The sequence below is a fragment of the Pararge aegeria genome, chromosome 22, assembly GCF_905163445.1.
Source record: "Pararge aegeria chromosome 22, ilParAegt1.1, whole genome shotgun sequence".
Classification (NCBI taxonomy): domain Eukaryota; kingdom Metazoa; phylum Arthropoda; class Insecta; order Lepidoptera; family Nymphalidae; genus Pararge; species Pararge aegeria.
This window is the reverse complement of record NC_053201.1, coordinates 524,828-548,782: the sequence shown is the minus strand read 5'-3', so window position 1 is coordinate 548,782 and position 23,955 is coordinate 524,828. Positions and strand designations below refer to the sequence as shown.

Sequence of the window (23,955 nt, the reverse complement as noted above, 5' to 3'; positions counted from 1 at the left end):
ATTTAAACACTAAAATGAAAGCAAAGGCTATAACGCTCTGACATTTTATGATTAAAAACGCTTACATTTAATTCATCGCCAATTACTATATTATAACATTATTGACAAATTCAAAATTGTAATTTTTTTTTTTAATTAAGCTTATATTTAACATAATTACAAATTTAACTGGATTTTTTATTCTGATTCGCAAAAAAAAACTTTAATAAAAAGAAAAACAGTTTTAAATTATTTTAACTATATTGCAATGCCCTGATCTTCATGCTTTATGTTTATATGCCCATCTACTCAATAATATGTATAGTATTGTGTGCTATATATGAAAGCAATAAATAAATGAATTATGAATTTATATTTTTGTAGAGGAACTGAAAATACTTTTTTGATTATTTAATAAAATAAATATGGCAACACTCACTGTCTCGTAGGTTCTATTAAGAAGGACTAGGACTAGAAATAATAGGACTCGAAATAGTTTGCGATTAAAACACAGAAATAAAATTGTTTTAGTTAACACTTTTATTTAACCTGTTTTACATTAAATTAGCAGATAGAATTAGGTATGGCAGTATTTACAGCTGTGCTGAATACGTACCGTCAGCAGAAAAAATAAACGTCATTAAAAAAATGCTTCGTAATGTGTGTAGTATGCTTCGGGTAAGTACACAAAAACATTAAAAGTATTGCTTTTTTCATACTCCTCATTTAGTTTTGCTGCCGACTGTACGCGCTATAAATCCTCTCGCGTGGTTTTCACTACAGTTACATTACAATAGTTAAATTCGTTTAAATATTATCTATATACAATAGTATTTCTTATATTATACAGTATATGGTACATATTGCAATGTTCTCTTAGTCTTTACACACGGCGATATTTTCACGCGCAGTTGAAGCGGGTTAATCACAACTGAAACGCGCCATTTTAGTTCTTTACACGCACGAGGCATTATCTTTAATTTTATTTGAAAATGCTCGTATGCCTTATTATTTCGTTAAAATACTGATCCAGAGCCGTTTAAAATAATTTAACGACAAATTTTAATCTTTAATGGTGAAAAAAATTACCTTTTTTGAGTTTCTCTCTATTCGTCCTTTATTTTCCTAACTGTGTGTACACCACTAGTATAAATAAAGAGTTTAAATAAATAAATAAAACCTTTAAAACTATAATAATTAGGAATTCAGAACAGATATCTTTTATTCCTATAAAATTTGCAATTCTGCTATTTATTCAGCACCTTAGAAAAGTTACATAAACCGGATGGGGGATATCAACTGACAACTACTTTAGAAATTGATGAAATTCGATTGACGCACGGTCTTAAACCGCTCGTGAGAATGTTCCCGTGTGTAAAGCGTCTTAAACTTACAGACTTTGCTTAACTTTTAGAGTATATTTACAAAGTTATTAGTTATTACAAATTAAAAGGGTATCCATTTAAAAAAGTATGGAAAATAGGTGATGCGCTATTTTAAGTTATAATATCTTACACGAAGTAAAAACTCGTTTTTTGCCTATTAATAAAGATTTTACTTTTATTTTTTTAATACTGGTAACATCGATTACTTGAACTACACCCCAAAAATGCTGTTTCTTTTTTATCGTTGGTGCATTTCGCCTATCCCTTCTTAACTTAAAATACTAAGCAAGATTGTACTTGGTTCAAAAATAATTTAATGGTTTTTTTTTACAAACATGAATATTATTTTATTTCTTGCAAAAAAATGGAACCACCCTATGATTTAAAACTTTTTAGTCTGATAAAAAATCCATATTATCTTTTAATTTTTTGTTGACTAACTTATCTTTTTCGATTAACCAAAAGTGTAGCGAGAAATCTATTGAGTCGACTAATTTAATAAGAGTTGGCACCAAGAATATTTAAACCGAAATTTACAGAATCACTTAACTCTAGGTACATAGGTATCTACGTCACAAAATGCTTTTTGTAAAATCTAGTTACAGCTTACAATAAATTACTTAGGTATCACATAGCATAATTTATTTACAACTCCTATACTTAATTTTTTACTACATTTTATACAAAGCGTTCGATTCATTTTTTGATAGACGACGCTGAAGCAACTATTATTTTTAATTGAAAATATTGGAATACTTTGAATCTTATGCATATCTTTTAATATATCGGTTCTTTACATGGCTGCTTGAGATATTATCTAAGTGTCAACATTGTCATTGTAGTTATTTTCTTAATCTGTATACTGAATCAAAAGTCTATCAACGGGGATGTTTATCATTCCAAACATTATATTGACCTTTCCCAAATCCGAAAGTGATCAGATTTCATGCTAAAAAGTAACCAAACAAATATAAATTTTATTCCGAAAAGCCGGCTAAACTTTTGGCAGCTTCCAATGTATTTTAAAGTAACGCATTTATATGATTTATGTATTTTAAATAGTGTTTTGTATTTGGATTAGTTTAAAGTTTAAAAGTGGTAATACGCAAAGTTAATAGGCTGATTGTCATCACCAGTTTCGTTCACATTCACGTCATCACTGTCAACTGACTCACTGGTTTTAGTTTCGCGACCCGTCTCGTCCCTAACCTGCCAGTTGGACAGGTCGAATGGCGTGTCATTAGTTTCCCTATAATTATTGTAATTATCTTTTTTGTAATCGTAATTGTAATAAAAGTCTTCGTAGCGGTCACTGTTTTTGGCACTCGCGTAGACGGGACCGTCTGTTTCGGTTTGGAACGGATCGGAACGGTCCAGTCGGGTCCGCTCCATCGGATCGGGCGCAGACGGATCCACGCCGTGATCGGATCACTGTCGATGGTGCGGCATGTGTAGGTGTAAGTCTAGACGGGGCCGTTTGGCTTCCTCCTCGTCGCTGCAGCCATCAGCGTCGTGTGTTTCTTGTTCATCGCATTCTTCGCCTAGTTCCTCTTGTTTGCGTTTAGCGGTCGCCATTTCTGCGGCGTGCTTTTTCCGCCATTTTGTTCTTCTGTTTTGGAACCATACCTGGAGAAGACAGAGAGTTTATTAAATTTTATTATATCTCGGACATTTTTATATGTTGGATGTTTGTTACTCGATTGCATTATAGGTAATGGTGGAACGGATTTTGCAATCAGAAACTTGACACTTGGCTTTTTTAAAACAAGAATGTTTCTTATGTTCTTTATAATAACATAACGTCGCTCAGCTAACAACACAGCGTAAGTGAAACAACCAAAGTTTTCAGGACACACTTAAAGACTTGACTATAAATTTTATAAATAATGGTATTTTTAAACTCTTTTATTAGCGAACCTTTGAGCGTTTCGGCAGTGAAAGATATGTTGGTGATTGTGTGATTCTCCCAAATTGTTTAGATTTATTTGTATTTAGGATTAATATAGTGTGTAACGGTGGGTTTGACACATAGGTAAGCTAAAAGTCAAGAGAAAAAAACACTCTCTTACTACGAGAACATTAAGCAAAAATCAAATAGGTAATTAACCTATCAATACTGCTAAGAAAAATCTTTATTTTTAACATCATTAGGTACATATAGATATATTATTTTTGTATTTGCTAAGTAAACTAAATTTTTCTGTTAACCATCAAAGTTACATTATCAACTTGGCTGTACTCGTAATTGTCAAGTTCTAAGTTGCAGTCATTACGCAACATAATCCGAGCTCGCAACTTTCAGATTATTTGCTGTACCAAGTTTAAAATGAGGTCGCTGGCGGAAATTTCAGAATTATCTAGCCATAATTTGGCCTAAACTCAAACAAAATGTGCTCGCAGCGCAGCGGCGGGCGACATTTTACATTTGGAAACGAGCCACTAAACTCCATGTTTGTTTTCCTGAAAGCCAAATATAAAGAGCGGGTCAACATTCCCGCGCCATGTGAACCTAATCTGTACGGCCGACATCATAATGCCTCATTAAATACCGCCTTTTAAGTCGCAACGGGGAGTTGTTGCGTCTCTTTCTTTCGCATAAAATCTTGTCGGGGACGATAAAGACAACGGTAGTAGCCATGTTCTACGGTAATTAAGGGTCGTTTTGCAAATTACACGGTACTTAACCAGCCATATAACACTCATTAATCACTGGGCCGGGGAGTTTTCTGTCCCACTCCCTCGCTAGCTATTGTGTATCGGGTGTCCTTATCGCACGGGCTCCGAGCGGCAGACAGGAGTTTAATTAGGTCATAAATACATTTTCATGATTAGAGCTCGCGTCGATCCTTGGTTCGGGCTTCGGTCGCGTACCGGTACGTTCACTAAAGGTCTACTCACACAGAACCAAACCGTATTGACTTTAGACAGAATCGAGCTAGACCCTTCAGGTATCTTTATACTTTTCTATCATTTATATCATTAACTTTTGAAGTTATAATTCTTTAGCGGCGTTAGGAAAAAATAATGGGAGTGAAATTATACGATGTAACGAAATGCGCGCTACATGATTAAACGATTTTGACAAGATGAAGGTAGTTGCTAAACCGAGTGAGAGGAGAATACATCGTCCGCCAGCTTACTGTAGCTAGCTATAGTCGACATTAAAATTTTTCAAAAAAATGTTTGACTATGTACACTTTCAATTGTCAAAGTCTACGGGCTCATTCCGGTGATTTAATCGATTCAATTGTACAAAAATCTCAACTTTTAATGTTCAGTGATACTTGGTGGTCCGGTAATTAGGTAACTGGATAATGCATTATAATAAAACTTTCAATGTATTAAATACCTTTTTCTATTGTTAGTGTCGTTTTCTCTACAAACGTAGAATAAGGCGTACGATAAAAATTTTAAAAAGATTTTTATCTTGTTACGCCACAGAATTAGGTATAACTTGTAACTCGCGTACATAAGTACACACACGTTTTTTTTTATACGCCAGTCGCTGTGTGACAGCGACACTGACAGTCACCATCTCTCATCTTGTATGAACGCGAAGCTCCTTGAAGCAATCTGCATTCAGTGAGGTCGTTACCGTTTATGTTCTTTGTTATTCGGCACTTTGTTTTTATTCGCGTCGTAATCTCGAGGAGTATTAAAAACGACTCATTTTCAATGGCTCCTACAATATCTATTAAATGTTCGACTCCAGCGTTCGGTTTAATAGCCCTGTAAAGATTAATTGATGTTATTTTTTTTGGCAGGAAGTGCGTTTCTGGCGTAGTTACAAGTTTTTAGTGATTCCTACTATTAGTACTTCGATTCGAACGCAAGTTTACCGGTGTGGGGTTCCAATTCCAGCACCTTGGGATCCCAACGTCCGTCAACTCTGAGCTACGTGCCCATTGCCAAATTAGCTTCGCGACTTTTTCAACTATGTCGGTAACCCTCTGATTTGATCACGTAGAGATATTCTCAGGATAGCTCTTTCCATCGCCCGCTGAGTGACTCTGAGCCTTATTTTGAGGCCCAAAGTAAGCGACCACGTTTCAGAGCCGCAAATTATCACTCGCCAGCACGCACTGTGCGACCTTGGTCTTTAGCCATCAAAACTAACAACCGAAACAGTTTGAAATTGAATTTTCTCTGTTGGATAGATATTCGGTAGAAGCAGGCGCTACATGATATATTATGAAAATTAAGCTTAATTTGCTATAGTCCGCGAAAAGCAGGAGAATCTGTATGGAGTAATTTATAATTTCTTCAATCGTTATACTTCACAGACCACACCAAACAGATCTTCGGCAATGTACCCTCTACGCACGTTTCGTTCCGAAACGCGAGCATCCTCAGAAGTTGTTGACTTTACAATGAATAATTGTTAAGAATTGAATGAAAGTGAATTTTCTCTGGTATAGTGGTCTGGGCTGACAGTACTTTTCAGAAAGCCCAACTTCTAAATTTCTTGCAATAGTTCATAACCGTTATCACTAGAGTTTATACATAGCGTTTGAAGAAGACAATATTATTTATTTGGCACATCTTAAGTTCTCACGGACCTTGGCTCCCCAGCATCACTCCCTGAAGCACTTGGTGACCTGGGCGGCCTGCTCAGCTTCTGGAGTGAGCTCGGCTGGCTGGAGTGACCCAGCGGGGAGACGTACCAGTGACACTACGTACAACGGAAGGTTCCGGCCGACCAAGTACGGAGACAAGCCCAGAGAACCGTGACTAACTCTAACTCTATCTTGATCATATTTTTCTGAATAAAGAAACTTTAAATTTCAAAGACTTAATAGCCGTTTAATGAAACAGACGCGTTTCCTCTTTCACTTAAGCGCTATAAAAATATCTACAGCATTAGCATATTTTGAAATATAATTAAGCGGTCTTATTATTTTGGTAATCACTTTTAGCGAAACCTGCAGTTTTATGACGAAACGCAACGCTGATTGTAATATTTTAAGAAGTGATAAAAAAAAGGGTTTTTAAATGCGCAAACAAAATCGTGGGCGACATTTAGTTTTGGTATATAATCTAGTTTGAGGTGATGGTCTAGTGGTTGCGGCTACGGCCTCTTTTTGGGGATCGAGTTTAATTCCCGGCACGCAACACTAACTTTTTGGATTCAAATGAAATGAAAATATCATTTGTTTTATTAGAAGAAAAACAACCTGTATAAAGCTGCAGCCTGCATGCCTGAGAGTTCTCTTAAATTTACTCAAAGGCGTGTGACCACACCACTCTTGGCAAGCGTGGTGGACTCCGGCCTAAACCCTTCTCATGCTGAGGAGACCCGAGCCCCGTAGTAGGCAGGCTATGGGCTGATAACGTTGATATATCTGACTAAAAAGATAATAATGACCTAGTTTTGATAATCTAGAAATAAATAACAGATAAAATAGTTTTATCACAGGAATTTGGTTCCTCGGGTAAATGGAAACTCTACGCGGACGAAGTCGCAAGCGGAAAGTAGGGAAACATAAGCGACACTGTTTTGATATTGTGATCGTTGCTGTCACAAAACAGCAAACTTCCCGTGCGCCATCAAACTCGCTGACGTATGTTTATTATTATATTTACGAGCGAACTAAACAAGTTCGCACAAGAGTGTTATTACATTTATTATTATATCCCACTGTTCCTTTCATTCCCGGCTCACCCCCTGTATTCAATTACTTAAGTGCTAAACGACGAACCGCGGGAAATATAGCTAACTCGCTCTTACGCGGCGATTAAAATAATGCGCGCTCGTTCTCGCGGGGTGGGTCGCGGTAGAAGGATAATTATGTGAATATCTATTATTTTTTAACAGCGGTAATGGCTCTATAGAGGTAAAAACGTCTTAGCTTACAGTCCGCCATGTTTTTCCGTTTGTTACAGGGATGTATAAATTAGTTTTACTGACAGATAGGACAGAAATGTGAAATTCAATTGCTCAAGAAGAAACCACATAGCAACTTTTACTCATAATACCACGAAGGTACATAACAGTGGATTTTCTAGAAACCGTCTTCAAAAAAAGGTTTTTTTCTCGATGTTGCTTCATATAAGACGTCACACCTACCCATGTTAATAAAATAATATGGAACACCTGTGTCGTTTGTCGTATTTGTTCGTGTGTATAGACGGAAGTCGGTTGCTTGTAAAGCACCGATAAAGGCAGGTACTCAATTACATAGATTTCAATGGCCATAATCCATTCTATGGTGTTAAATGTCCATCCAACTTCATAATACAGGCAAGAATAATTAGTTTTTTTTTTACTTTTGAATTCGATATTGTTTTGAAAAATAATTATTAGTGCGATAATACATTAAATTCGTTTAGTTTTACCACCCCCAGTCTCTGACGGACTTAATCCGCCATTGACTTGAATCGATACTTAAGCGCTACCATTATCCGCTCTGCCTCACCTATACCTAAATCCATATCTTAGTCGTGTAATTATTTCGAATGAGACGTTGAATGCCTCGGGCCTTTATAACTGTTGCATTGAGGCGATTCGATTTTAGTATGTTAATATAGTATTATATGGAAGATGTATAATCGAATTATGTTGCCTTAATATAATTATTGCGTATCATTTCACAATTAGATATCAAAGGAGCTTAAGACGTATTTATGAAATTTGTCTGGGTAAAAGTTCATAGTACTATTTAATTCTATACCTACTTATATTTTTTGATATGGTAAGTTCGCTAAACTAGTTTTGATGACTGTAAATTATAGAAAATTATCGGTACATTCCAAACATTATTTTCGACGCTTCTATTTTGTTTTGTATTCTAATCTATGAAAGTACTTTTCACAACTATTTCTTGTACCACAACAATTATGTACTTCTTTATACAGTTGTATTCTATTGATAATTAAGTTCTAGACAGATCTGGAAGATGAAGGCTTGGTCGAACGCCACTTGATACTCTTGATATCTCACATCGTCTCTCCCATTCTGTGACTTGTGGTCTCGTGGATGTACGAAATGAGGGTTGGAGGAGGTGCCCTGAGGTTTATATTCTTCCGATATGCTAAATCCCTGGCAGAGGTCACACTACGCTGGCACAATGGCAAACTCTATTTAACAGTTAACTGTTGACCTCCTTAGCGCAGCGTTGAGTCTTCTGTTGGAAATCCTAGATTCGGTTGCCAGTGGCAGGGGTAATTTGAAATTTCAGATTTTTCTGTTCTGTCTGGTCCGCTAAAGGCTTTGGCCTTAGTTAATTACCACCCTACCGAAAAAGTGTGGGTGAATATGCGTTTAATATAAAGTCAAAGTCAAAGTGAAAGTCAAAAATATCTTTATTCAAGTAGGCCCGGCCCACAGGTGGCACTTTTGATGCGTACATAAGAACCACACGGTAGTGAGATGATGGCGATAACCACATTCGTAAACTTAAAACTAAAGCTACGAGGGTTCCAAACGCGTCCTGGTCTAAAAAGCCCACAACAAACTTAGCCGGGTGTTTTTTTTTTGTTATCACCATCTCACAATGTCATTTTAAATTATTAGAAGAGCAACCTGGTTAGAGCAATAATTTACACCCAAGCTTTTTTATCGTTTACGTAGTCCTTTATACTATAATAGGACTTTTCTATAAGCTAACGTTTAATACAAACTTTGAACTTTTTAAGAGACATCTCCAAGATGACAATTGGTAGTTTATTGTAGAATTGTATGCAATTTCCTTTAAACGAATTATGAATTTTATGTAACCTAGTATATTGCACTGTAAGTTTATTCTTACTATATAACTGGTTTAACCCTACAAGTAAGCCCGCTACCATGTTAAACTGCATCATCGTTTATCAAATGGTGAGATTGCTATCTAGGGTCATTACTTGTAGTGAAAAAAGAAAACTTTTTTTTATTCCGCTACAAGTTAACCCTTGACACAATCTCACCTGGTGGTAAGAGATCATGCAGTCTAAGATGGTAGTGGGTTAACCTGTTAAGAGTATGGTAGGCATACTCCAAATCGGTTTTTACGCGACATCGCACCGGAACACTTAATCGCTTAACGGCACGTCTTTGTCGGTAGGGTGGTAACTTGTCACAAGCAGACTAGACCACCGAAAAATCCCTGCCTGGAATCGAACCAGGGACCTCCTACTTAATTTCACAGCGCTAACTGCGCCAGGGGGGTCGTTATATTACATTCTTAAATAGTGAATTGTTAGTAGAGTGAATGCTAAGCTTTAGTGAGCACACAACATTAGCGCGGGCGGGCAAATCGCGACTGGCGACTGTCGCGATAAGGCGTGACAAACGACCCGCCTAATGATGTTCGGCTTTACAGCTGGCTCCGGACGCCGAGCTGTGTGACAGACGGACGGGCTCAATCCGAACTAGCTGCACTCAAATTGCCTCGAAAGTCTGCACTGGTCAGGCCAAAGTTTGTTAGGTTTTGGACTTACTCAACAGATTCTCATTAATTACCATCTCATATTAACCTCTAACCGGCCCACTACAGAGCACGGGTCTCCTCCCACAATGAGAAGGTGTTAAGACCGCAGTCCAACACGCTGGCCCAGTGTGGATTGGTGGACTCCACACACCTTTGAAGACATTATGGAGAACTCTCAGGCATGCAGGTTTCGTCACGATGTTTTCCTTCATTTTTATTCCCTTTGTATTGGAAGGTATGTACATACAATAAAAATATAAAATAGCATGAAATTTATAATCAATAAAATTAAAAGACAATTACTTTATGAAAGAATATATATATTCTTTTTAATATTTTTAAAACATATTTACAATAAAAAGTAATGAAAATATTGTTACGTAAGTAATAGGACAAAGGAAACCCTGACTATATGTTAGTGAAGTCGAATAAGAGAGAAGTGAAGCGTTTAGAGCATGGATCCACCACGCTACTTCCAAACGGTTATTATCTCCGACACGGGTCGGACAGCACCAAATTATTAACTTCATCCTTGTACCTACTGAGAATTATTAACATCAAATACTTACTAATGTGATAAAAGCAAAAGTGTATTTGTTTTCTGTTCTTCCTGTAAGCTAGCTAAGCTGATTGCTTAGCTAGCTTAAACTTCATTTTTGGCGTAGAGTTAGGTGAAAGAGCGAAACGTAACAAAGGCTACTTCTTAACCCAGAAAAGGTAACATTATCATTATCATTTTTGGCCCGACGGCAATATATAGACCGCGAGATACATAGGTAGGAACAGCCGAGGTTAACCATTATACGTTGTCACTGTTGGTTCACTTATGAATAATCCTTACTTAACTTTGAGAAATATTTGACTTTGACTTTGAACTAATTATCAACAGTATGCATCCGAGTGTACGATCTCTACTTATTAGTAAAATTGCTATGATAATATCCGGCGTTTCCGATTACGCAAATTAAACATTTTCTGTCTCTAATAAAACAAAAATCTGATGTATATATTACCAACCTAACGTCAGTTTGGCGGTGCACGTTATTTATAGTTTCATTTTTGTTATTTAATACTAATATGACAAACATTTGTTATTGTATTATTTGCCTAATTAATTTAAAATGACATTTTTACTTATTTCTTATTATTGCATTTTTATTTTTTAAATCTTTAAGAGAAATTTTTATTTTTATTTTTGTGACAGTCGATTGTGAAGGTGAACTGTTTTGTTAAATGTTTATTTGTTAAGTACCCAAAATTTGGCAACTAAATAAATATGAATATAACTACTAAAACACTATTAATTAATAGATTATGCCATTTAATTTCACTACGACCACCCGCGATTGTGCAGCAAACCTACTAATCCATTCCACAGATGACAAAAATTAATATCAATCGAGTTGCATCGGAATAAACCGTACAAAGTGCATCCATTATCCGAGTACACTCCATCCGCTATCCACGTCCAAACAATAGATCGTGTCATCAATCAAAAGCGCCATTTCGCATCCTTCGCGTGCATGCATCCATGCATCCATGCATGCACAGCGAATAAAATGCATCGTACACGTTCGGTGTTCCATTTTTTTTTCACCAGCGTCCATTAGTGCACGCCATCGATCAAAAACACAATTCCAATTTACCTATCGGCCACAAATTCTTCAAAACGACTGCCCGACTGCTGATACGGAGGAAAAAATAAATTGCGCGGCGCGTGTCGTGTCGCTACTTTTTTTTTTGTCTTTTTTATACTTTTTTAATCTGTATTATTTACCGTGTTGATATTCAATTCGATGCGATCGGTTTTTTTTAACGAATGTGCAGTAAAATTGAGATTTTAATATAGATTTCGTTTTATTGTCTGGTGGTTTTATTATCATGGTGCCAGTGGTCTTAGTTATAGGGAACAATTGTATGAGCTTTTTACATAATAAAATAAAATAGAACAGCATAGAATTTGATTGCTCACAGTTTACAAGGCCTAGAAAAGCATTTAAAACAGTATACCTACAGTCGGGAGTACAATAATATTATTAAATAAGTAAGTATAACCGTATAAGGTTACTATGACTCATAATATTACGTGTATGATACCTAAAAGGAACTATTTAAAAAAATGCAGATTTGTTTTATATTTTTTTATGGTAGTAATTGCAGGACCGAACTGAGGTCGGGAAGGGGTGGGGTGAGTTTTTAAGGGTAAAAAACGGTTTTTCTCAATTTCCGGCAAAACTAAAAGTCCTATCGAAAAAAGCCAAATGGCAACGTTGTAGGTAATAAAAAGATCTTAAACTTTTGTATTTCCACTTTTTTCACATAACTTCAAAATTATTCATTTAAATTCATTCAAGTAGGCTTACCTTTAAGCACTTTTCGTAAGTTAAGAAATAAAAGTCAAGCCTGTCTGTTTGTTGCGACTCTTTGTCCTGGCCTTACGACCATGCATACTTCGAGCCGACCGTTGTGTTACGAACCAGCTACGAAGAAGGCAAATGTAGCGGTCATAATCTCGTAGCGGTTGTTCACAAAAGGCAAATATTATAAATCATCTATTCCTGAACTATTCTAATTCGTAAGAACTAAATAACCAGATTTTTCTCAAAGAAGTCAAAGTCAATATTTCTTTATTCAAATAGGCACAAAGATTTTGATGCGTTGATGACATACAAAATGTGTACATAGCAGTGAGTAGTGATGGCGGTAACTACATTCGTAAACTTAAATCTAAAGCTACGAGGGTTCCATACGCGTGTTAGGAAATAGGGAATTATAGCACTTTATCTATGATAAACCCGATGATTATATTAAATATATCAACAAATCATAGTTTGTATACTCATTGATAGCGTATTGAAAATAGAATAATGGACTTTAGTAGACTGTCAAAGTAAAATATAGGATCTATGGCGGGAGACGCGAGTTTGACAAGATAGATTGGCGGGAATTGAAAGTTAGCACGGATTTAAAGTAATGAAATGAGAAAAGCAGATTAAGTAAAGTATTGTGGATAGAACGTTACAAATTGTGAATAGGTGATTTATAATGGAAACGATAAACGTAACGAAATATTGTTGTGGCGGAACAAGAGTCGTATATACTGGTGATGGAGTTGAGATAAGTTGTTAAAAGTTGTTGGTACTATGGTTGTACCTGATGTTGCATCAGATAAGTATATCTCTTATATCCTTTGGGTTATTTAGGTATCACAAATGGAGCCCTAGCATTATTTTATACAGATAGCTTATGTGGCAGAGGTTGCTATATAAAAACAATTTGTTCCAAAAGTCCTGATGTTATAAGTGATAATAGTAGTTATGTTTGACCTGTCTTAAAATATGTCTTGTATCAAAGGGCCTAGCGTTATTACATATGACAATGTTGTAATCGTGTATATAAGTTGTTTTAATTGATTGAATAAAAGAGCAACGGTAGAGTTTCTTGCCAGTGGTCTTCTCTGCCGAAGACAGCATTCCGAACTGGTAGTAGAGTCATTTGAAGGTAACAAGTAATATGAATTATAGAGAAGCTTAATATACAGTATTAGAGTCAGTCCAGTTGTTTTATTTCACTCCTTGGGAAGTTAGGTTTATAGAGTACAGACCCACAACACTGCTATAAAGCAGGTTGGTGGGCTTTAATGATGTCTTTTATAAAATGAATACTTTAATAGGAAGGAAGAATAATAGTCATGAGAATAAATAATTACTGCTAAGAAACTAGGTATTTTACAGTTGCTTCAATAATACTGTTAATTAATGAAAGATTTAAGTGCCATCCTGAACATTGTGGGTATTGAAGTGAATATCTTGGCCTCTCATTTCTATATTTTTTTTAGCACGCGCTTCTCAGTTAACTTTGATAATTTAATAACGAATAGATCGGACGATTCGTGCCATTAATTAGTTTGAACTCCAACCGAAAGCGTAATATTTTTTTAAATAATGAAATATCAGTAGTTCTTAATTTTTTGTCTAAAATCCAAACCTAAGAGGACGAAATGGGAAATGGAAATATAATAATGGTTCTATCACAGAATTAACAACATACAGAAACCGAGTGCACGTCTAATATTGAAGCAGTGGCAGATGATATAAAATTAATAAAATCTCCAGTACGAGTTATAAATACTTAAGAGTAGAATTTTAATAACTCTTCCAATGCTTATCCTTAAGTTTTTATAACTCGTCCTGGAGATTTTCATCATTTTATACCATCTGTTTATCCTGTGCATAGCTCTGCACGCCACTGTTAATTGAAGCATCAAAAACCACTCCACTTTAGATTGGTTTCCACGTTGGATGGTCACTTCATGCTATTGAGCAGTTGGCAGTAATTATTTTACCTCAAATTTTCTAAGCGTTCACCGTAAAATGGGAAAATAGGAAAACAATTGTGACCTGGCAACATTCCGCGGGTGTAAATTGAGCCGTGCGCAGAGCTTTTCACTGTATTTAGACACAAGTCACTGCGTACAATAATAGCTGAATGCGGATTCTGTATATTCTTAATTAAGTGCGTACAATTTAGGTTTACAAATAAATATTTAAAAAAATGTGTGTGAGGTTTTTTTATGAAATTAAATCTCTAATTAATAAACATAATACACTTACACTCGTAACACAATATCCCTTTTAAAAGTAGGATAACAGAAACAACCAGAAAACTCAGCATCTGCATTTAAACCTCATAAATCATAAAAGGATTAGGCGGCGCGTACAAATTCGCCGTTATTAAAAAAACTCATTTGCAAATTTGGAAAGACAAGAAGATATTAAAGCGATAAACTTAATTATCTTCAATTTGCCCCTCCGAGGGGGGTAGGACACCCCTTTCTTTGCATTTTTTTAATGTCGTTATAAAAATGTTGATGAGAAATACTTAACGATGTTATGACTTAAAAAACAAAGACAGAGGTAGGCACCTAGTTAACAAAATGCTTACCGTCACGCTGCTTTAATATGGTTTGGCGGGTTTTAACATTTATCGTCACATGTTAGGGATAGAGACCAGGTCTGTGCTCGTCGTCGGTCGTGACTTATTATACAATTTCAAATCGCACAGTATTCACAATTTCATTATAACCAAAGTTGATTCCCAACACAAAATTAGCTAAAACATCTCTCCAATACAAATCATGGCCACGTACAAAACCGGACAGCGGGAAAAACAGCGAAACTTTGCAAATTAAGAAAATGTAATTAGTAACACCCCCTCCCTTCCGCCCCGGACAACCCCCACGGACATAATTAAAGCAAATCTTGTTGTAATTTTGACATTTCATTTTTTCCCCGCCGTCACCTTCCCTTATTAATTAATTTAAAAAAGTACCTCTAAAATTTAATCTGTGCGCTTCTTTTTTTGCGTTGACATTATTTTTTTCTTTCCCAAGAGTTAATGAAACGGCAGAGATTTTTGATAGCGCAGCCTGCCATTTTTAATTTTTTTTTGTTTTACTTCAAAACTTTTGATTAATTTACGTTTTACTTTTCTTTATTAATTTGAATTTGGAATATTTGATTCTTTTCTAATTACAGTAGCAGAAAAGCAGTACATAGTTTCAGGGTTAAACTGAGATTGCAGTTAGCAGCTAGTTTACTATTCAATCAATTCAATTCTTGTTTATGGCTTTTGTCTGTGCCAACTGGGCACAAGGTACTTCGCCAATGTCTTGTAGATGAAGAAGGCTCGAAGGAGATTGATCGGTGAAACTAATGAAAAGTTAATTTTGAATATGTATAGTTTACTATTAAGAATCCACTAATAAAATCCTAAGCGTGGCAAGGGATTCAAAGACAGGTGACGCAAATCACCGGTGACATTTCGTGTGACATACAATGCTGCCAGTGCTACGTGGTGGTCTATAACAAAAAGCTTTACTGCGACTAAAATTATACAGAAAGAAACAAATTATGCACCTTATCACGTTCAAATTTCAAACTATCACCTTTCTATACCTTATCACGTACTTTGCCTTTTTTATTGTAAAATAATGTCAAACATCCCATTGAAGATGAATGTAACTTGTAGATTTTTATAACAAAAAAAATTAAACCATTAAGTTGGTAGAAGATTTTAAACGATGTTTCTGTTATGAAAAATAGCATTTAAAAAGCTGCAATAAAAATACATCTTACTACGCCATTAAAAAAAAGTGACTCCATTATTTTAATTTTAAAAGCATAGTACGACTAATAAGGCGTGCGTACACGCGATGCGATTACATTGTAATGCAAAGCGATACCGATCCACGAACAGCCCGTAATCTTGCTATCTATTAGATCGGGAATTTTAATACGAGGGTTCCGCAGGCGCGTGTAATCCCGCCCTTATCTTGTTAAAGCTCTCATCACGATGGGCAGTTTTTGAACGATTTAAAACAGACTTTTTCGTAGTCCGAGAGCTCGAGAGACAATTAAGTTGTAGATTTCGTCACTTGATTTCTGCTAGTTACTGGTGTCAATTCTGTTGCACGAAACTAAACTACAAGTGCCGTTCTTTCAATTATATGCTTTGTGAAAAAACTCACGTTAAGTGTAAGACATGCTAATTTAGTTTATTTCAGAGATTTGTGTATTTGGAATTGGTATCATGTTCGACTTTTTGTAAATATATTATACGACTTTTTCACTGTCTATCATTGACGGCCGGCGTGGATCTATGGTAGAAATAAAGTTAATAAAATAGTTTCCAAAAAAAAACACTCCGATTATAGACTGGCAGCGATTTTGATGCATTCATACAATTTTTTAACCCCCGACGCAACGACCTTATCACCGCTTCACTACTACTACTATCAGCACTTCAAATTCAAATTCAAAATTTCTTTATTCATATAGGCCTATCACAGGCACTTATGAAGCGTTCATACATACATGTTTACATAATTGTAAGATAACTTCGTTCGCCAACTTAAATCTAAAGCTACGAGGGTTCCAAACGCGGCCTGGTCTAAGAAGAGCCCACAACAAACTTAGCCGGGTAAATTTTTTTTTGTTATCACCATCTTCCAGTAAATTTATATTAAGCTATGAGCAATTCACACCCAAGCTTTTTTATCGTTTAAGTAATCCTTAAGAATTATATAAAACGTAAGCTTACAGAAAAATCCGATTATAATATAATCGGATTTTTCTGTAAGCTTACGTTTTATATAAACTTTAAAATTATTGAGAGACATCTCAAAGATTTCATTTGGTAATTTGTTATAAAATAATATACAATTGCCCTTGAATGAATTTGCAATTTTGTGTAGCCTAGTAAACTGCACAACGAGTTTATTTTTGGTTCTAATATTTATAATATTACAGTCCATTTTCTTTTTAAATTTTGATATATTTTTATGGACATAAATTAAATTTTCATATATGTACTGACTATGCACTTCAAAATTGCAACTGACTTGACTATTACAAACTTTCTTTTCTCCATCCATACAAAGATATGACATCAGGCGAGTCGCTGGGAGCCGCTGGACGCAAAGCCAGGCCCAGGACCGTGGAACTCCCTACAAAAGATCTATGTCCAGCAGTAGACGTCAATTGAAATGATGATGACGATGATTACAAACTACAACTTACAAAGAAATACTAGACTTTTAAATAGGTGAATATAAACCCATCTTAATTCTTGAAAAAATGTTGGCACGCTTGTCTTTAATTTGGCTCAGAAAAATACTACATAAACGAGCGATAACAAAATATAACTGTTACTTTAATTAAAATTTACATTCGCTAAGCTTTATTTTAATAGGAAAGTATAAAAGAACGTGTAATTACCGACAACAATGACGCCACATTTCCACAAGTAAGTCGCGGCGACCGCCGGGGCTTAGCTGTCATTTAAATTTAAATTAGGGATTAAGCAACTTGTTTAGACGCGCACTTACACATTCGCTCGCCCGTGGGCGTGTTGCTTTACATTAAGCTCAGTTACGTTGAGAGATGATAACTAGGGTTGGCAAGTAGTTTAACTTGGGGTCCGGATAGTGTACCATTGTATTGCCAGTTTTTTTCTGGACCACCAGGTCCAGAAAAAAACCGGCAATGTTATTTATTTTTATTTATTTATTTACATAAAGTTTACAAAAAAATACATATAGCTAGCATCAGAAAACCACCCAGGAGAATTAAGTCTAGGTACGTTAACTACAGAACATTATTGCCAGTTTACCATGTTGTGTAAAAAAATGATCATAAGTGACTTAAAAAGAAGGATTTTAGTTTTTCCTAATATTACGATGATTAATATTGTCTTATCAGTGGGTACTTCATTAATAAGGCGAGAAACTATGTGTAAGTACTAGTTTGAAGCTTCACTGTCAGGGGACTGAGGTCGAGTCCCGGCACTACCTCTAACCTTTCGAAGCTGTGTGCGTTTTAAGTAATAAAATATCTCTTGTTTCAACGGTGAAGGAAAACATCGTGAGGAAACCGTCATGTCTCAGGCATCACGGTTTCCTCACGGTTCTCCACAAAATTCTCAAAGAGATGTGGAGTCCATCAATCCGCACTGGGACAGCGTGGTGGACTACGGCTCAATCCTAGTCACTGTCGAAAGGGACCCGTGCCCTGTCGGTAATGGTTTGATAATATGATAATGGTTATTTTAAAACAATAACGTTAAATTAATAAAATAAAATAAATAAGAAACTACAAGATAGTCTTAAGCTATTTTTTAAGTTTCGTGTCATCATTTTTCTTTTTGACCACCTCATTGGTGCAGTAATAAGCGCTGTAGTCTTAAAAGCGGAAGTCTCGCGTTCGATTCGAGGCAGGAGCGATTCGGGGATTTATAATTTCTGAATTATCTCTGGTCTGGACTGGTGGGACTCGGCAGTGGCTTTTGACAAAGACGGCGTTCAAGTACGATATCGCGTATCGATATCGTACTTGAACGCCTCGATTAGAGGGACTAGTTTATTACTATAATGCAATACATAGACCTTTTATGCCACCATGCCATGCCTTTCTATCCAGTTTCAATGATATTAGGGACACTTTTGTTGTAAAAATAATGTACTTCTTTATAAATCGCATGTTTTCCACATTATTTCCAATTTTATGTAGTTAACTTTATCTTAGTCTACCTTAGTCGCTTTTATCAATTTTTTTATAAAAATAAATTATTCAGAAAGCCAATATGATATAGGTATATACCTACTATGACTACACTGAAAATTAATGTATATTTTTAACTTAGGCGCGAACGTGCTGGGTCCGAAAATAATAAGAATCCAGTTTAAATAACTATGAGGCACTTCTGGCCGTGGATTTAATATATTACTATCGTATTCTAGATGGAAGTTAAATATTATAACTGCCGAATCCCAGGTTAGCCGGTTACCATCTTAGAATCCATTGCAGCCACGAAACAAAATTCTTATTACTTACACAATCCCTAATGCTTCATGCGTCATGATGATCCTTTGTTTCCACGCAACACTGCAAGCGTACCCTCGCGCGGCACCCTCAGCCCACCGCGATAAGACGACCCGGCGCGGCGACTACTCACTGCAGTCAAAACAACCTAATGACGCAATTTAAATTTAAATGTCCACTAAGCCGCGACACCCGCCTATGCTTTAGGGAAACCCGCTGTTACTGTTGAATAACCAATCTTACTTATCGTAAAAATAGTAACGAAGTCTTACCGTCGATATAAGCGAATTGATATTGTAAATTTTAATAACTAGCTGGTTTCCGCGTTGTTCGTGTGCGATATTTATAAGATTATAACATTATCGAATAAATTAGATATCCCTTCGGATAGTTAGATGTGGTTCTACTCCAGAATTCACCGCTCTAGCTGGACACAGAGATTTTTGTACGTAAGTGTAGTCCAGCGCTTCACCGGAAGCCGGGAGTTCAAAAAGAGAAAAGTCGAATATCTGGGCCATGTCCTTAGTTTTTCTAACTCACAATGATAAACAAAATATACGGCAAATGACGCGTTGGACAAATAAAGAAATCCTGGTTGCATAATGTCCTAGTTCGCTAAGCTGAAACTAACCTTCAGTTATTGAGAGGCACGAAATGAATATTGAACTGACTGAAGACTGTAAAAAAACATTGAATATAATCACACCAATGTATTATACTTTTAATGTCTACTACCATTGAGATTTTGTTTTATTTTCTCGTTGCAATTTTTTTTATAGCACTTGCTATGGGTGTTTGTAACGCACCAACCTGCAATGGAGCAGCGTGTACCTAATATAATAAGTTTATTATGCAAAACACAATCTTAATCTAAATTCAAGTGACATGTGAAAAATAAAACTATCCCAGGTATACCATATTTCAGTGCTCATGAATCATTTAATTGAAGTCAAAAGAAATCACTTAAAATATGATCATGAGCTTTAATGATTACAAAAGCGTCTTATGTTTTATTTAATAGATAAGTATATTGAATTTAAATAAACTGACCATAAAATTTGATAAACCCGATTCGAAAATCCTAAACCGGGGACCATAAACAAATTCGCAAAAAACACCCATTTGTTATCCATTTTGTATCTGTGCTCCATTAATAACCTGGGTTTATCCCGATTCCCGGCCTAATCTGCCGCTCATTCCCGCTTTCCACGGCCGATTCTTTTTCGCGCCAAAAAACTCCGCCATGTTGGCTGCCCTGTCGCCACAGATTTATGGCGGCGGGATTATGGGCTTGATAAATAATAAAACAGTGCGTATCTGTGGTTTTATGGCGGTTTTCAATTTGTTGCGCGATTGCGTTATCGGCTCCCGTGTGGGGTGCGATCCGTTCTGCGGGGTTTACTGGGCGGCTTTATCTTAAGGTATCGATGTGTTTTCTTGCCGACTACAGTGAAGCTAGAAAAGGGTTGTATATTTAATAGTCTGAATTAATACGGCCCGTACTTGGGTGGTTTTTATGAGTGAGTTGTCAACGACAATCCACAGACACAGATGATAACACTAGTTTAATAGATAAGGCATATTAAGGAACTCTAATATAGGTCACATAGCTTTAGCGTGCCCATTTGCCATAAAAGTGACCACGTTTACATATATAGGTACATATGGTGTCAACACAATTGCAACAATGTCATTCTCTAGCATAAGTCGCCTTTTTAGTATCCTTTTTATCCCTTATAGACACACCCACACACACATAAACACACACACTCACACAGGAACACACAAAAACACACACACAGACACACTCACACTCGCATAGTTACTTTTTATATTGAATGGGTTGTAATTTTTGTGAAAAATATATATCTTCTGTATCCTCCTTAGTCCATCCTCTTGAATATTAAGGTCACATATTATTTTTGTTTGTGAACCTTACTTTTTTTTTTTATAAGCAAGCTTTTTTTCGTTGTTTTAACAGGTTTCTTAAGCGCTTTATTAGTCATTGCATGTTTATGCTACCTCATTACAGCTTCCTAAAGCTCCACAAATTGCCACGAACTGGGATTGTGAAATGTTATTATTTCTTACGTAACATCATAAGTTACAAATTTTTAAAACAAATTTTAAAACAAAACTATTATTTCCAAAAGATTTTAATTTCAGAAGTGTGACAGATAGGAAGTAGTATGTAGGTACTTAAGTCGTGGCACGTCATCGTCGTAAGGTAAGATAAGACCTTTTAAGAAATAATGCACACGTTTGCACATTTTGTTTCTCTACTCGGCACCTTTGTAAAGGTACGATACAAGCATTACGGGCGAATATAAAAGATATCTGTCCTAAAACAAGTCTATAAAACACAATAATATCGGAATCGCGTAGTAAGCACGTCAGTAGAAGTCGGGGAGGGGGGGGGGGCACAGTTCAGAGCTAGGGTTGCCACTTTTTTAACATAGAACAAAGTAGTAAAATTGAACCATAATAAAAATATTCGAGATTCAATAGCCTTTCTCTGCTAGAATGAATCATGCAGCGAATATTGGAGCAGCGTGGTGGATTTTATCATTACATAATGCATCTCTCTCTCTCTCCAAGAGAAAACGCTTATGGCGACCTTAAGATAATGATAATAAAGGTGGTATCAGAACAAAAGAATTTCATTTCTAATTTACGTAACTGAAATAGAAAATATTCTGGCCAATCTTAACAAAGTTATATGCAGACAATAAAAAAAACTGCAATTATAGATACCTTGTTCAAATTTCCAAAGTTGTCAGACAAGCTAAATAACCAAAAACTCAGGAAAAGAACGGGTGCTAGCGACGCCCTGAGGCAAGTTATATTGCTAAAATGGAAATGGGCAGGTCATGTTTGCAGAGCAAATACCATTTCATGGACGAAAATATTGACAGAGTGGCTGCCACGGAAGGAAAAGAGGAAGACCAAGGAAACGCTGGGCGGACGTTTTTACTCGAGTAAGTGGACCTTTGTGGATGAGAAACGCTAAGAAAAGAAGGGAATGGAGAGAGCTGGGGGAGGCCTACGCCAGAGAGGAGACTTCTACCACAAGTAACAACAAATAAGAATTTAGGACTAGCTATTAAATAAATTTAATGAAATAAAATATGTAATTTGTTAAAATATGTATAAATTTAATTATGTTATGTAGTTTAATTATGTGAATGAATGTAATATGTATTTCTTTATTTATTGGTAGTAGAATAAATGGCTTTTTATTTGTTTAAATTTCCAAGCAAAAAGAGTAACTCCACCAACGTTTTCCAAAATACTTACATACTTACTCGTAGAATCAATTATTGTACTATTAAATGTATATCATAGTTCAAAAACTACATTTGAAACAAGTAAGCGTCAAAATAAACCTACTTAGAATATATAAGAACAAAAGAATACTTTTGTACATTATAGTTTAAAAACTACTTTCGGAAGAAATTGCGTCAGTTGAAGACAAGTAGATTTAACCAAAATACGATACTTTATTAAAAAGTGTTGGCGGCAACCCTAGATAAGGGTATGTGGAGGGAGAGGGGGTGAGGGGGTAAGGGATAAGTAAGGCGTGCTATCATAAACCTGGCAGCTGACTCGTGTATTGTTGTGAATTGGAAGCCATTGGCAAGGTGTTTGTTGTTTGTTTAACACAGAAAGGTTTTGACGATCTCTTGCGCAGTGTTGAACGCTTTGGATTTAAGTGGGAGGACCCAGGTTCAATCCCCGGCAGGAGAATTTTAGAATTTTAACTGAATTATTAGGTCAGGGCTCAAATTGGTCCGGCCAGGAATTGCCATTGTGTATGAGCAACAACAAACCTAATACGTTAGCCCGCCTACCATCTCAGACTGCATCATCGGTTCCCTCCAGTTCAGATTATAGTTAAGAGCCAACTAGTTGAAAAAAACACTATAATACACCACTTATCACTTTTATATCGGCTTCGTATGCTCGGGTTGGCTTTAAAATATCACTATTAGTGATAAGCATAAGGCCGCCTTTGCACTCTAGCACTAAGTACTATTACTGTTCTCAATGTGTCTTTCCTTTCAGTGTTTTGTTGCAATAAAGTTTTTTCTATTATATTCTATTATGGAGTCCCATACGATATAATCTAGCAATTTCCATAACAATTGTACCTACATAACAACTCTGTTGTAGATCTAGGTACACTTAAACAAGCTTTCAAGCAATCTAATCAAAACCTATACCCACATTCTGTTAGTTTTATTACATCATACGAGTAGTATGGGGGAGTAAAAGAGTGCAAAATAAGGTAGTATTAAAGGAGAGGGATGCGGTACACGGCGAGCGAAAACTTTGCCAATAACAAGCCGTCACGCCGAACACGACACGCCTCTACACCGCCGGCCATTTACACAGACGAACTTTAAAGTTATTAAATGTATTCAGTTTTTCCTATTTGCACATTTAGCAATAGTATTTGGTAAACTGTTCTCTAGTAGAAAAAGAGTATGTTATATTTTACCCACACTCAATTTTGTTCCATTTATTGCTGTACAATGAATCTAAGATTATTTAATACTAAAAGAGGCAAATATAACATTTAAATGCGTCTTTATTTTCGTAAGTACAGCTGGTATCCAGTAATGACAAAATATAATTATTTTTGTGAGACAATGATTAAATTGATTTATTATTACAATGAAAATAGCTAAACTATACTTTTAGAAACAAAGAGGTATATTTGGAGGCAAAGTTTTGTTTTTCAGGATAATTTTCATATTTTTACATAGCTTTTAAGGCGTTCTTACAGCAAAAAACCAATTA

The 23,955-nt window shown here is 35.9% G+C and overlaps 1 protein-coding gene across 1 annotated transcript in view; it reads right to left on the bottom strand.

The window, feature by feature from the left end:
* Positions 1-2,792: 2,792 nt before the first annotated feature.
* Positions 2,793-23,955, bottom strand: part of LOC120633854 (homeobox protein Nkx-6.2) — a 77,688-nt gene continuing 56,525 nt past the window's right edge. The window contains exon 3 of the mRNA XM_039904223.1: positions 2,793-2,990. Coding sequence (XP_039760157.1) covers positions 2,793-2,990 — 198 coding nt within the window. The remainder of the gene's footprint in view (positions 2,991-23,955) is intronic.